Source organism: Physeter macrocephalus, chromosome 4, assembly GCF_002837175.3.
Source record: "Physeter macrocephalus isolate SW-GA chromosome 4, ASM283717v5, whole genome shotgun sequence".
NCBI classification, from domain to species: Eukaryota; Metazoa; Chordata; class Mammalia; order Artiodactyla; family Physeteridae; genus Physeter; species Physeter macrocephalus.
Window position 1 is genome coordinate 135078323 of NC_041217.1, and position 15132 is coordinate 135093454.

At 37.2% G+C, this 15132-nt stretch overlaps 1 protein-coding gene across 9 annotated transcripts in view; it reads left to right on the plus strand.

Moving 5' to 3' along the window:
* OMA1 (OMA1 zinc metallopeptidase) overlaps window positions 1–15132 on the plus strand; it is a 120788-nt gene that overhangs the window by 28696 nt on the left and 76960 nt on the right. For 5 of the 9 annotated variants that reach the window (XR_008617273.1, XM_055084591.1, XM_055084590.1 and 2 more), the window contains exon 8: window positions 14401–14432. The exons of the other annotated variants lie outside the window; for them this stretch is intronic. Coding sequence is in view for 4 of the 5 variants with exons in the window: in XM_055084591.1 (XP_054940566.1) it covers window positions 14401–14432 (32 nt within the window). In the remaining variant the exon portion in view is untranslated. The remainder of the gene's footprint in view (window positions 1–14400; window positions 14433–15132) is intronic. 9 annotated transcript variants of the gene reach the window in all.

A 15132-nucleotide genomic window follows, 5' to 3' on the forward strand; every position in this document is an offset into this window, starting at 1 on the left:
GTTCCTCCCTCTGTTATCTTTTGGAAGAGTTTGAGAAGGATAGGTGTTAGCTTTTCTCTAAATGTTTGATAGAATTCGCCTGTGATGCCATCTGGTCCTGGGCTTTTGTTTGTTGGAAGATTTTTAATCACAGTTTCAATTTCATTACTTGTGATTGGTCAGTTCATATTTTCTATTTCTTCCTGGTTCAGTCTTGGAAGGTTATACCTTTCTAAGAATTTGTCCATTTCTTCCAGTTTGTCCATTTTATTGGCATACAGTTAACTTGTAGTAGTCTCTTAGGATGCTTTGTATTTCTGCAGTTTCTATTGTAACTTCTCCTTTTTCATTTCTAATTTTATTGATTTGTGTCCTCTCCCTCTTTTTCTTGATGAGTCTGGCTAATGGTTTATCAATTTTATTTATCTTCTCAAAGAACCAGCTTTTAGTTTTACTGCTCTTTGCTATTTTCTTTGTTTCTATTTCATTTATTTCTGCTGTGATCTTTATGATTTCTTTTCTTCTGCTAACTTAGGGTTTTGTTTGTTCTTCTTTCTCTAGTTTCTTTAGGTGTAAGGTTAGATTGTTAACTTGAGATTTTTCTTGTTTCTTGAGGTAGGCTTGTATAGCTATAAACTTCCCTCTTAGAACTGCTTTTTCTGCATCCCATAGGTTTTGGATAGTCGTGTTTTCATTGTCATCTGTCTCTAGGTAATTTTTGATTTCCTCCTTGATTTCTTCAGTGATCTCTTGGTTATTTAGTAACATATTGTTTAGCCTCCATGTGTCTGTGTTTTTTACGTTTTTTTCCCTGTCATTGATTTCTAATCTCATGGCATTGTGGTCAGAAAAGATGCTTCATATTATTTCAATTTTGGTAAATTTGCTGTGGCTTGATTTGTGACTCGAGATGTGATCTATCCTGGAGAATGTCTGTGCGCACTTGAGAAGAAAGTGTAATCTGCTGTTTTTGGATGGAATGTCCTATAAATATCAATTAAATCTATCTGGTCTATTGTATTACTTAAAGCTACTGTTTCTGTATTTTTTTTCATTTTGGATGATCTGTCCATTGGTGTAAGTGAGGTGTTAAAGTCCCCCACTGTTATTGTTTTACTGTCGATTTCCTCTCTTACAGCTGTTAGCAGTTGCTTTATGTATTGAGGTGCTCCTGTGTTGGGTGCATATATATTTATAATTGTTATATCTTCTTGGATTGATCCCTTGATCATTATGTAGTGTCCTTCCTTGTCTCTTGTAACATTCTTTATTTTAAAGTCTATTTTATCTGATATGAGTATGGCTATTCCAGCTTTCTTTTGATTTCCATTTGCATGGAATATCTTTTTCCATCCCCTCACTTTCAGTCTGTATGTGTCCCTGGGTCTGAAGTGGGTCTCTTGTAGACGGCATATATAGGGGTCTTGTTTTTGTATCCATTCAGCAAGCCTGTGTCTTTTAGTTAGAGCATTTGATCCATTCACGTTTAAGGTAATTATTGATATGTATGTTACTATTACCATTTTCTTAATTTGTTTTGGGTTTGTTTTTGTAGGCCCCTTTCTTGTCTTGTGTTACCACTTAGAGAAGTTCCTTTAGCATTTGTTGTAGAGCTGGTTTGGTGGTGCTAAATTCTCTTAGCTTTTGCTTGTCTGTAAAGCTTTTGATTTCTCCATTGAATCTGAATGAGATCCTTGCTGGGTAGAGTAATCTTGGTTGTAGGTTCTTCCCTTTCATCACTTTTAAGTATATCATGCGACTCCCTTCTGGCTTGTAGAGTTTCTGCTGAGACATCAACTGTTAACCTTATGGGAGTTCCCTTGTATGTTATTTGTCATTTTTCCCTTGCTGCTTTCAGTAATTTTTCTTTGTCTTTAATTTTTGCCATTTTGATTACTGTGTGTCTCGGCGTGTTTCTCCTTGGGTTTATCCTGCATGGGACTCGCTGCGCTTTCTTGACTTGGGTGGCTATTTCCTTTCCCATGTTAGGGAAGTTTTCGACTATAATCTCTTAAAATATTTTCTCAGGTCCTTTCTCTCTTCTCCTTCTGGGACCCCTATAATGCGAATGTTGTTGCATTTAATGTTGTCCCAGAGGTCTCTTAGGCTGTCTTCATTTCTTTTGTTTCTTTTTTCTTTATTCTGTTCCGCAGCAGTGAATTCCATCATTCTGTCTTCCAGGTCACTTATCCCTTCTTCTGCATCAGTTATTCTGCTATTGATTCCTTCTAGTGTAGTTTTCATTTCAGTTATTGTATTTTTCATCTCTGTTTTTTCTTTAATTCTTCTTGGTCTTTGTTAAACATTTCTTGCATCTTCTTGATCTTTGCCTCCGTTCTTTTTCCGAGGTCCTGGATCATTCATCTTCACTATCATTATTCTGAATTCTTTTTCTGGAAAGTTGCCTATCTCCACTTCATTTAGTTGATTTTCTGGGGTTTTATGTTTTTCCTTCATCTGGTACATAGCCATCTACCTTTTCATCTTGTCTGTCTTTCTGTGAATGTGGTTTTTGTTCCACAGGCTGCAGGAGTGTAGTTCTTTTTGCTTCTGCTGTCTGCCCTCTGTGTACTTCAGGTTGATAGTAATTTCTGGCAAAATGTACAAACTTTGCAATAGTATTTGTCAGTCATCATGTATTTAAGCCAAGATGGAGTTCACCCTTCATGTTGTTTTCTTGATTTTGAGGATTTCCTCTTAATTTCCATTTGTGCTACTCGCTTCCAGTTCTGTTAACTGACTTGAAGCCCGTAAGGCTTCAGCTTTTTGTCATCCAAATTGCTCATGGTTGAGGAGTACACTGAGTTTAAAAAAAAAAGAGAAAGAAAAAAGGCAGCAGACTTACAGATTTGGCCCCCAGTTTTAATTTTCAAGAGTCCCCTTGTCTCTGGTCTTTGCTTGCGTTTCTACAACTCCCACCCACCCTCCTTGTATCTCCCTGCCTTAAATGTAGTTTAGATGCCAGTCAGGGATTTGGGTGGAGTTTACACACAGTTTCTCATTCGTTCTGTAGTTCCCTCATTGTCAGAATTCCTCCTTTAGGTTTCTCCCTGCTTTAACATCCCTGAACTATGATCTCTGGCACTTTGGCTGATGAGCCTGTTGCCATTTTCTGCAGCTTTGTCAGTGGAATCTGGGCAATACCTTCAGGCCAGAAAGCAAGAATTCTTGTCTTATCTCTTCTGTTGAAGTTTTTCAAGATTAAATTCTCTTCTGCCTTCTGTTTTTGTACACTTTCCATTATCTTTAAATAGTTATTTTAAATCACGTTTTGTTTTGTTTTTTGTTTTATTTTTTGGTGCGAGGGCCCTCACTGTTGTGGCCTCTCCCGTTGCGGAGCACAGGCTCTGGACACGCAGGCTCAGCGGCCATGGCTCACTGGCCCAGCCGCTCCTCAGCATGTGGGATCTTCCCGGACCGGGGCATGAACCCGTGTCCCCTGCATCGGCAGTCGGACTCTCAACCACTGCGCCATCAGGGAAGCCCTGGGATTTTTATACTTTCATTTGTCTCTTGCATTTTTTTTTTAAATTTTCTGTCCTTATCTCTCTACATTTCAGAATGTATGTTTTCCACTCCTGTCTTGTGGTTCACTGATCTTATTTTCAGCTGTGTTCATTCTGCCATTAAACTCATTTTTGAGTTTTAAATTTCAGTTATATTTTTCCATCTAGAGTTTTAATTTGATTCTCTTTTATAAATTTCAATTATCTGGTAAAAGTCTCCATTTTTTTCATAATTTTCTTTATATTTTCTTGAATGTGCTAATCACAATTTTCTTTAAACATTCATGTTTGTTAACTTATTTTTATTATCTCTGAATGTGTTTCTGTTGTGTGTTTTTGCCTTTGGTCTCGTTCTTGGTATGCTTGCTTATATTTTATTAATTATGACTTTATATTAAGTCTTTTTTTAATGAAGTATATTTATGGAATATATATATTCTTTTTCAGATTCTTTTCCATTATAAGTTATGACAAGATACTGAGTATAGTCGCCTGTGCTATACAGTAGATCCTTGTTGCTTACCTATTATATGTATAGTCATGTGTGTCTGTTAATCCCAAATCCCTAATTTATCCCTCCCCCTCCCCTTTGGTAACCATAAGTTTGTATCTGTGAGTCTGTTTCTGTTTTGTAAATAAGTTCATTTGTATCATTTTTTTTAGATTCCATGTATAAGTGATGTCCTATATTTGTGTTTCTTGGTCTGACTTCACTGAGTATGATAATCTGTAAGTCCATCCATGTTGCTGCAAATGGCATTATTTCATTCTTTTTTATGTCTGAGTAATATTCGTGTGCGTGTGTGTGTGCGTGCGCGCGCACGCGCGCGTGTGTGTGTGTGTATACACCACATCTTCTTTATCCATTCATCTGCTGATGGACATTTAGGTTGCTTCCATGTCTTGGCTATTGTAGATAGTGCTGCTATGAACATTGGGGTGCATGTATCTTTTCAAATTAGAGTTATCTCTGAATATATGCCTAGGAGCGGGATTGTTGAATCATATAGTTACTCTAATTTTAGCTTTTAAGGAACCTCCATACTGTTCTCCATAGTGACTGCACCATTTTACATTCCCACCAACACTGTAGGAGGGTTCCCTTTTCTCCATACCCTCTCCAACATTTATTATTTGTGGAATTTTTGTTGATGGACATTCTGACCAGTGTGAGGTGGTACCTTATTGTGGTTTTGATTTGCATTTCTCTAATAATTAGCAATGTTGAGCATCTTTTCATGTGTATTTTGGCCATCTATATGTCTTTTTTTTTTTGCGGGGGGGTGGCATGCGGGCCTCTCACTGTTGTGGCCTCTCCTGTTGCGGAGCACAGGCTCCGGATGCACAGGCTCAGCCACTCCGTGGCATGTGGGATCCTCCCGGACCGGGGCATGAACACGTGTCCCCTGCACCTGCAGGCGGATTCCCAACCACTGCGCCACCAGGGAAGCCCCATCTATATGTCTTCTTTGGAGAAATGTCTATTTAGGTCTTATGCCCATTTTTTGGTTGGGTTGTTTGTTTTTTTGATATTGAGCTGTATAAGCTGTTTGTGTATTTTGGAAATTAATGCTTGATTATTTTTTATTAAATACTGGGCATTTTATATCAACAGTGCTGTTGACTCTGAGTGGTAATTTCTTCTGTCATCGGGGATTCTCCTTGTAGTCTGGTGGACAAGTAGAATAGAGCAGATCACTTCAGTCAGTCATAGCCTGAGCTGAGTCTTTATAAGTTTCAGTTTACCTCTAGTTCACCTTCATTCATAAGGGTATTACTGTCTAGCAAAGCCTACTGAAGGCTTGGCATATATACTGAGTTCCTTCTCTGTAGTTGTTCCTGAACTTCAGTTTTTGTTCTCATTGGCGCCATAAGACTATTGAAATCTTTACTCAGTTTTTCATCTACTTTTTGTTTTAAAAAGTGCCCTGTGCAGGTCCTTTGGTGAACTGGCATCAAGTGTTGTCTCTGTCTCCATACTTTCAAATCTTGACTTCTCAAATTTGGCTGCCTTGTCAATCTTGACTTCTAAATTTTGGCTTTTTAACCCTGATAGACAGTCAAAAGCTCTTAGTCACCTCCTTCTGCTTCTGCTTGGATTTCATTTGATTTGTGCTTGTATTCTCAGTTTCTTGCTCTTCACCGCTTAAAATTGAATAGATTTGCTGGATGGCATTGTGAAACAGAAGATCAGACTCACCTCAGTGAGTTTTCCTTCTTCTGGGATTTTGGCTTTTCTAGTCTTGGTTGACTTGGTAACTCTTCAGTACCTTTGAACAAATATTATTTATATTTTATCCAGATTTTCTAATTTTTTTTTTTTTTTTTGCGGTACGCGGGCCTCTCACTGCTGCGGCCTCTCCCGTTGCGGAGCACAGGCTCCGGACGCACAGGCTCAGCGGCCATGGCTCATGGGCCTATCCGCTCCGCGGCACGTGGGATCTTCCCAGACCAGGGCACGAACCCGTGTCCCCTGCATTGGCAGGCAGTCTCTCAACCACTGCGCCACCAGGGAAGCCCTCTAATCTTTTTTGACAGGAACATCAGTCTGCTATAATAAGCTACTTGACTCCATCACTGTTAGGAGAGGAAGTCCCTAACTTAGTCTTTTGAATAGCTACCCAGTATTCTGTAATTTGGATAACTCATTTAATTAGGTATCTATTAATGAACTTTTGGGTTATTTATTGGTCTTTTTTTTTGGTTGTTGTTTTTATTGCAAATAATTCTGAAATCATCAATCTTATACACATATCCTTCTGCTCCTTGGGCTTTAATAGCTATAGGGTGGGACCAGTGGCATTTCAATCTTTATTTTAAAAGATACTCCCAATTATTTCAAAATGTTAATAGCAAATCTTACCAGTGACAACTCAGGATGCCTTTTTTTAATACCCACTTCAGTACTGTTTTCAATCTCTTTTTGTTAATTTGGACAAAAAATGAAATCTCATTGCTTTTTTTTTTTTTTTTTTTTTTTTTTTTTGCGGTTCGCGGGGCTCTCACTGTTGTGGCTTCTCCCGTTGTGGAGGACAGGCTCCGGACGCGCAGGCTCAGCGGCCATGGCTCACGGGCCCAGCCGCTCCGCGGCATGCGGGATCCTCCCAGACCAGGGCCCTAACCCGTGTCCCCTGCATCGGCAGGCGGACTCTCAACCACTGCGCCACCAGGGAAGCCCTCTCATTGCTTTTAAGACTTAAATTTTCTTGCTTAGCAGTCAAGTTGAATATAATGCTTCATTTTCACTGGCTCCTTTATTTCTTCTTTTGCAGATGGCCTTTTATTATGTTTTGATTAGTAGATTTAAAAAATACATATTCTAGGCTTCCCGTTGGCAATTCTTATTCAGTAGCTAGATGATGACGGTCTGAATCTTAAAATGTTTAGGAGCTGCCAAGTGATTCTGATATCCAGGCAGGTTTGGAAATTACAACTTTGAGTAATCAAATGCCAGTTTTGTTTTTTGAGGTGACTTGGTAAGTTAAATTTCCTGTTTTATTAAAAAACAGAGGAATGAAATTAGAGAAGTTATTAAAGAAATATTGATATTCCTTTGATTATTTATAATTGCAAGCCATATTTTTTTAAAAAGTATATATTGATAGATGAAACTATGATCTTATTTTCTGAAGCACACTAAATATTGTGTTATGGACTAGTGACCTTTTGGTATTATGGTTTATTTAGTTTAAAGGAGAATATGATATTGCTACAGATGTAAAGTCATGAATATATAGCGATAAGATAACATCTTTGTTATGGAGCACTTAGGATATAAAAATGCAATCTCTGAATACAAGTATTTCTTTCCTGCCAGAGGGAGAAATAGTATGAAAACCTCAAATATTATATTTATACTAACACTTACTCTGTGTCACCTTTTTAGATAATAACACCGTTATCTGCCATTTAATACTTACTATGTTCCAGTACTTTGCTTAGTATTTTATATGCATTGCCTAATTTAAGCCTTACAGTAACTCCATGAAGTAGTTGTTATTATTACCTCTATTGTATAGATAAAGGAACTGAAGCCCAGATATGTTACTTTCTTGTTCTCAGGTACAAAATGGTAAAGCCATGATTCAAACTGGAGTGTGTTTGATTTCAAAATCCATGCTCCAGTGTGCTATCCCTCTACCACAGTTACACTTCTCAAGGTCTGCTTGCCTACCTGTATGTTGTCGTATCCCATGCTTACTTTGCCACGTTTATCATGTTCTTCTCCTTAGTAGCATTTGATACTATTAACCATACTCCGCTTTAAAAAATATATGTGTCTATTTGCGTGTGTAGCCCACATTTCATTATAGCATAGAAAGTAATTTATTGTTATAAACTCATAATGGGAAATAACAGCCTTCCCTGCCCCCTGCCTTATACCCCAGAGGTGAAAATCACCTTAACTTCTTTTTGCTATTTACCTCTATATTTCTACATAATGAGTTTATTTTGTAATTTCTTGACTCATTAAGTTTAGACATTATTAGTTTCTTGTTATAAAAGATTTAGTCTGATTGTTTTCTTACTTTTGACTTTAGAGTGTTCTTTACATATTCTGGATACAGTCGTTTGTTGGATATGTGATTTGAAAATTGTTTTTCATCTGTGGGTCATCTTTTCTTAACAGGGATTTTTTTTTTTTTACAGAGCAAGCATTTTTAATTTTGATGAAATCCAGTTTAAGGAATCTCCAAGTAAACTCCACACCAGTTTCTGGGGCAAGCTGTTTCTGACAGCTTGCCCCACAAATTCCTGCAACTTCTGCAGCTTTAAACTCCTGTCTTCTAATACCTTAGCTCAGTCAAGCTCACCATTCTCTGCTTGGGTTCTACCTCCCTGTTATGTGGTCAGGAAACTGCCCCCAGGCAGAGAACAGGGGGGTAAATCTTGGAATCACTCATGTTTTTCTCTTCTCTCAAGGATCATAGTCTTGTCCTGCCTGTTGTCTAGTACTTGAAAACATGTGCCTTTTAGATTCATTCCATTTATAGTTACTCATGTTGGGAGGACAGGTCCAGTACTGGTTACTTTGGTGGATGGAAGTGTAAATCCCCAAATTTGTGATTCATGATTTTCTGTCCATATTTTATAAGAAGGCATTAAACTTTTCAGAAGCTCTGTGTGCAAAAGTTAGGATAGTGGACTTCACTGTAAGGTTATAGCTCTTTCTTTGGGAATTTCCATATGGAATTTATATATATATATTCTTATATGTATGTGTGTATATGTATATATATATATATATATATATATGTCTTTTCTCTGTGGCTATTCAGGTGTCTTTGCAGAAGAATCTTATAAATTGTTTAGAGGTTGAGCCGGGAGGGGAGGTGGGCGTTTTCTCGTTCACTGTGGAGACTTTTACTTAATTCTCTACTTGAGTCTTTTTATGTCAACCCTTCTCTCCTGGATGCCAAGTGCTGAACAGTTTTGGAGTTCCTGTGGCGTGGGGCTGTCAGTCAGCTGCTGTGGAAGCAATAATAGTCTAGTGATAATGAGTGAGCTCTGGGGCCAGAATTCCTAAGCTTGAGAGTCTGCTTTGCCAGAGACAGTACTAGCTCTGTGATCTTGGGCAAGTTATCTTTCCCTTCTGTACTTCAGTTTTCCTTATCAGTATGAAAGAAACAATAATAGGACCTATATCACAGAGTTAATACAGTTAAAGTCCTAAGAGCGTGAATCTTCTAATTATTTATATTCAAATGTCCACTGTTATTTCCTCTTTCTATTTCACAAGTATCTCAAACCTGATATATTCAATGTTAAATCCTTGATTTCTCCTCACACCTATTTCTCTTCTAGTCTTCCTTTCCCCCAGATTATACCACCTTCTATTCAGTTGCTTATGGAAAAAATCTGGAGTCCTCCTTAGTACTTGCCTCTTCTTTATCATTTGCATGTAATCTTTCACCAAGTCCTGGTTGTTCTCTCTATAAAGTGTATCTTATTATGTTTCCATTTCTGCTGTCAGCGTCTGCACAGCCTCCTTATAGCTTTTATTGACTCCAATCATACTCACCTGCATTCTGTTCTCCCCCATGCCGCAAATAAGAAGCAGATTCAGTGAGCTAGGATACTCACTTTCTCAAGGTGAGACTTAGATGGTCATTGGCCAGCATTTCCACCAGATTCTTCAGTTTCTGGGCTGAATAACCCCCTACTTCTGACTGGCACATTCTCTTTCCTATTTGTTAATACAAGCAATTAGAAGACAGATCTTTGAGGCCCAGTTGTCACTCTCTATTTTTTTTTTTTGCTGTACGCGGGCCTCTCACTGCTGTGGCCTCTCCCATTGAGGAGCACAGGCTCCGGATGCGCAGGCTCAGCGGCCATGGCTCACGGGCCCAGCCGCTCCGTGGCATGTGGGATCTTCCCGGACCGGGGCACGAACCCATGTCCCCTGCATCGGCAGGTGGACTCTCAACCACTGCGCCACCGGGGAAGCCCCCCAGATGTCACTCTCTTTAAGTCATGTACATAGCTTTTCTCTGACCTATTGGGTTAATTTTCATTTATTAGATCAGCATATTTAGTGTGTGCCTATCATTTACTACAATGTAGGGATACACAATAGTTACACAAGTGGTAATTAGCCTGGTGAAGATGTTGATGGGTGTGTTTTTGGCATGGCAGGCAGCATGTTCAAAGGCAACAGAAATGATGGTCTAGTCCAGGGGTTGAAAATTCTGTATGGCTAAAATGTAGGTAGTATTCAAGAGCACCAGTGTCAAGAGATAAAACTGAAAAGTAGGTAGAGACTTCTCGTTAGCAATTTTAGGATTTTATACCTTATCCAGCATAGCGGTCGGGACCTTGGACTCCAGAGTCAGACCTGTGGTTTGAACTCTTGTCTCCTCGACATGAGTAGGTAAATCCTTTAACCTCTTCAAGTCTATCTTCTGCTCTGAAAAATAGCAATAATGATCGCATTTACCTCAAAGGTTAATTTGAACATACTGAATTTGATTCTTATTTGTGGCTTGTGTCCTCTTTTTGGACACTGATGCATCAGACTCCTTTGACTTCTTGCCATTTAATATTCAGATCACATAATTCTCTTATTCCTAATTCTATCCTTATTAGGCAACCTTCTGATTATAGTCTGGCTTCCTTTGTACCATGCCTACGAGGGAGAGAACATGCTGACTTGAGGACACAAATGCCCTGTGCCCTTGTAGTTTGGGCAGTTATAGTTACTGCTGTAAACTAGTAAGTTGGCATTCTTATTTTATGTCAATCTTGTGAACTTGATTAATGGGAACTGTTCCTGAAAGATGGATCTATTGGTCATGTGCTGTCCCATTGGTTTATGAGATTTTAAGGCCAAGAGCTAAACAATATGGAAAATTCATTAAAATCAAGTTACTCATGAGGCCTCTTTCAATATATACAGCTTGCCTTCTCTAGAGATACTCTATATCTGCTCTGCTGTTGGCTGTGAGTTTATTTTGTATCTTTACATTTTTATAGTTGTAGTTTTAATTTTTCATTTATGAGATATTTTACCATTACATGAATAATCAGAATGAAAAATACAGTTATAAAAACTGGTAGGACTGAGGTGTTCCAAGTGCAGAATAACAACTAGCTGTCCAGTTATCAGCTGACAAAAAGGTGTCCCGTGAAGCATTTGATTTTGTTGTGTGTGTATTCATTTGTCACTGTAAAGAGAATTTGACACTTTACAGTCATTTACAGAAGTGACTTTTGTTTATTTGATTTCACAAAAAACTAAATCATATATATATATTTTTTGAATATCTGTTTTTTAAAGATGAGAAAGAAAACTAATTTTCTTTTAGTGGTTCTACGCTAGAGGACAGCCTCTTAGGACACTGTATATAATTGTTATTGATTGTCACAGTGACTGGGAGGTAGGATTACTGGTGTTTAATGGGCATGGAGGGGGCAGGGATATTAAATATACTATAGTGGCCTGGAGAGCTCTCCAGAGAGACGTGTCCAGCCCCAAAAGCTTGTAAGTGCCCCTCTTGGGAGACATAGCTGGGTTATTTCTTCAAGTAACCTGAATAACTGTGCAGGTAGCACCATCTAGTGAGGGAAATAGGTAATAAGCAAAATCTACTTTCATCATAGGAATAAGAGAAAATTCAAAATTCTAAATTTTCTGTAAAATAATAGGTTATAGAATCACAGACTTTTGGAGCAGGAAGGAAAATTGGAGATCATATGATCCACCTTCTCCTTTTACAGATTAGGAAATTAGGGTCCAAAGAGTTGCAGTGATTTGTCTAATAACATACAGCTAGTTAGTAGCAAAAGCCAGGGCTAGAATTCAGGTCTCCCGAGTTTTCCAGGTTAGTAATCTGAGCCTTCTTCATAGCAAACTATCTTTGTGTTCTATTTGGGTTAATATCTTAGGTTCTTTTTCAGTGATTCATTTAAGAAATAAAAAATAATAAATGAGAACATTTCACGTATTAGGTGTGTTACGAAGTAAACTTTCATAATGCAAATATTATGCATTACATCTCATTTTGAACCTAATTGTTCCACCTAGAGAAATGAGACAAGCTTTTGTGTTTAATTTTTTTAGTTGCTATGATTTCAGCACTAGTATTGAATCTTATGATAAAACTTCAGGATAGAGAAAAAAAATAAATACATGAAAATTTATTAAAATTATGTTGACGGTGAACTGACATGTTGGAAATGAAAAGATGCAGAAAATTTTAAAATGAAATGAATTATAAAATAATGGCAGTCTCATTTTTCCTCTTTGTTAGGGTACCTAAAATAGTTTTGATAAGTCAAAGTTTTTTCTTTCTTTTTAAATAAGAGAGATTGGCATATATTGAGGATGGTTTAGCTGTAACCATCCCAAGACTATATCACATTTAGTTGGAAAAGAGCTCTTTTAAATTATTGACTAGAAAAATGTTGTTTAGACAAGAAGTGGGTTATAAAATAAAGTGAGCTTTAACAGGCAATGTCATCTATCAGCAGTATTGGGAAAATGAACCTGTTAAAGTAAGAGACTGAAATAAACTAGTTCCCTGGTAGATGATGATGACAGTGATAACAGTAGTGCTAATAACACTGATGATGATTTTGACAACAATGATAATAATAATAATAGTTAACATTTCTTTATGTGCTGCATATGTTCTGAGTGTTTTAAATATGCTAACTCTTTTAATCTTCATAGCAACCCTGTGAAGTATAGGTTCGTTTTTACATATGAAACTGAGGGTTAGAGAAAGCAAGTAACTTGTCAAAGGGCTCACATGTAGTAAAGTTTTTCACTTCTATTTCTGAAATGGAACTTTTTATCATACTTTAACCTGCTAGGAACAATTTTGGCCATCTGCAGTATTGCCCGTAAGATGACCATTTTTATATCTGTTTTAGTTCCTTTAAATCTAATTTTAAAATAGCCTCAGAGTATTCTTCTACATCTAGGAGTCCAGTTACCTTTCTCCCACAGTCCTTTGTAGTATTATTTCAGATGGCTATTTTTTTTACCACATGTCTACATGGAATAGAGGAGAGAATGCCAGAATGACTGGGACAAGTGTAGGGTGTTAATGCCATTCCAAAAAAAATTCAGAACTGCTTGTGTCAGAATTTACCTCTTGGAGAGGATGATGGCTGGCAAGAGTTTGGTTGGAGAGTCTAGGTGAATAGAGAGAGCACAATTCAGAGACATTTTTCTTCTTTGTACTTCTAATGAAAATTTTGGCTACAGGTAGGGTGTACTAGGTCTAGGTCTAATCATATATTTTTCTCTAATATTGTTTTGATCTTGGGAAGTATTCAGATATAAGAATAGCTCTTATACTATTGTACTCTTACGAATATGAGTTTTTTGTTGAATAGTAGCAAATTGTCAATTAATATATCCTCTAATGCACATTCTTGCATATTGATATTATAGGCTGAATAAACTGGATCCTTCTTTAGTTGTAAATTCATGACATCATCACTTATGCTCGTATTGAGGATCCTGCAATAACCATAGGCCTGTGGTTGCTCACCAGGAGAAAAGAAGAGTAAAAATAGTGTCTACTATGTTCTAGATTATGGGCTGGGTACTTTACAAGAGTTACCACATTTAATCCCAATGATCCACTGCTTTAATTTCATTTTTACAGATAAATTTGAGACTCTTGCAGACTAAATTATTGGCCCAAGGTCACACACTCTGGAATCAGTCTCCTTGAGTTCAAATTGTAGCTCTGTCATTTACTGGCTGTGTTACCTTAGCAAATTATTTGACCTCTGTGGGCCTTGGTTTCTTTGATCTATAAAATGAGCGTAATTATAGGATTTACTTCATGAGGTTGTTATGATTAAATGAGTTAATATAATAAATTAATATCTGTAACATAGTATCATGTAAGTGATTATTATTTAAATAAAATAAATAACTGGTATTTTGAACCCAGTCTTTCTGGTTCTAACACCCAGTCTCTTCCCATTACCCCAGCATAATGTCTCAAAAAGTATTCCAGGACCAATGTATTTTACTAAAACATATTTTCCTATGTTTCCTTTGAACAGCTGTGGCCATTACTAGTTCTCTTTTAAAATGGAAATGTTGTCTAGAAAGTCTCATTCTTTCTATCTTTATGTACTTACAGGCACTTGATAAACACAAATTCCTTACTTTGCCATAATTTTTACTGAGGCAAGTGAGTTATGCTTGTGATGGGCTAAATATTTATTTTAAAAATATTTGTATTTTGATCTGTAATTATCATTTCTTTTTTTTTTTATTGTGGTAAGAACATTTAACATGAGCTCTACCCTCCTAACAAATTTTTAAGTATATAATACATTACTGTTAACTATAGCCATGATGTTGTACAGCAGATCTGTAGAATTTATCTTGCATAACTGAAAATGTCTGCCTGTTGAATAGCAACTTCCCATTTCTCCTTACCCCTAGCTCCTGGCAACCACCATCTACCCTCTGCTTCTGTGAGTTTGACTGTTTTAAATACTTCATTCATATAAGTGGAATTGTGTAGTATTTGTCCTTCTGTGACTGGCTTATTTCACTTATTGTTGTTTTTTTTAAATTTTATTTTTAATGCAGCAGGTTCTTATTAGTTATCTATTTTATACATATTAATGTATATATGTCAATCCCAATCTTGCAATTCATCCCCCCACCCCCCTCTATCCCCCACGCTTTCCAGCCTTGGTGTCCATATGTTTGTTCTCTACATCTCTGTCTCTGTTTCTGCCCTGCAGACCGGTTCATCTGTACCATTTTTCTAGGTTCCACATATATTTTGTGTTAATACATGATATTTGTTTTTCTCTTTCTGACTAACTCTGTATGACAGTCTCTAGATCCATCCACGTCTCAACAAATGACCCAATTTCGTTCCTTTTTACAGCTGAGTAATATTCCATTGTATATATGTACCACATCTTTTTATCCATTCGTCTGTCGATGGGCATTTAGGTTGCTTCCATGACCTGGCTATTGTAAATAGTGCTGCAATGAACACTGGGGTGAATGTATCTTTTTGAATTATGGTTTTCTCAGAGAATATGCCCAGTAGTGGTATTGCTGGGTAATATGGTAATTCTATTTTTAGTTTTTTAAGGAACCTCCATACTGTTCTCCATAGTGGCTGTATCAATTTACATTCCCACCAACAGTGCAAGA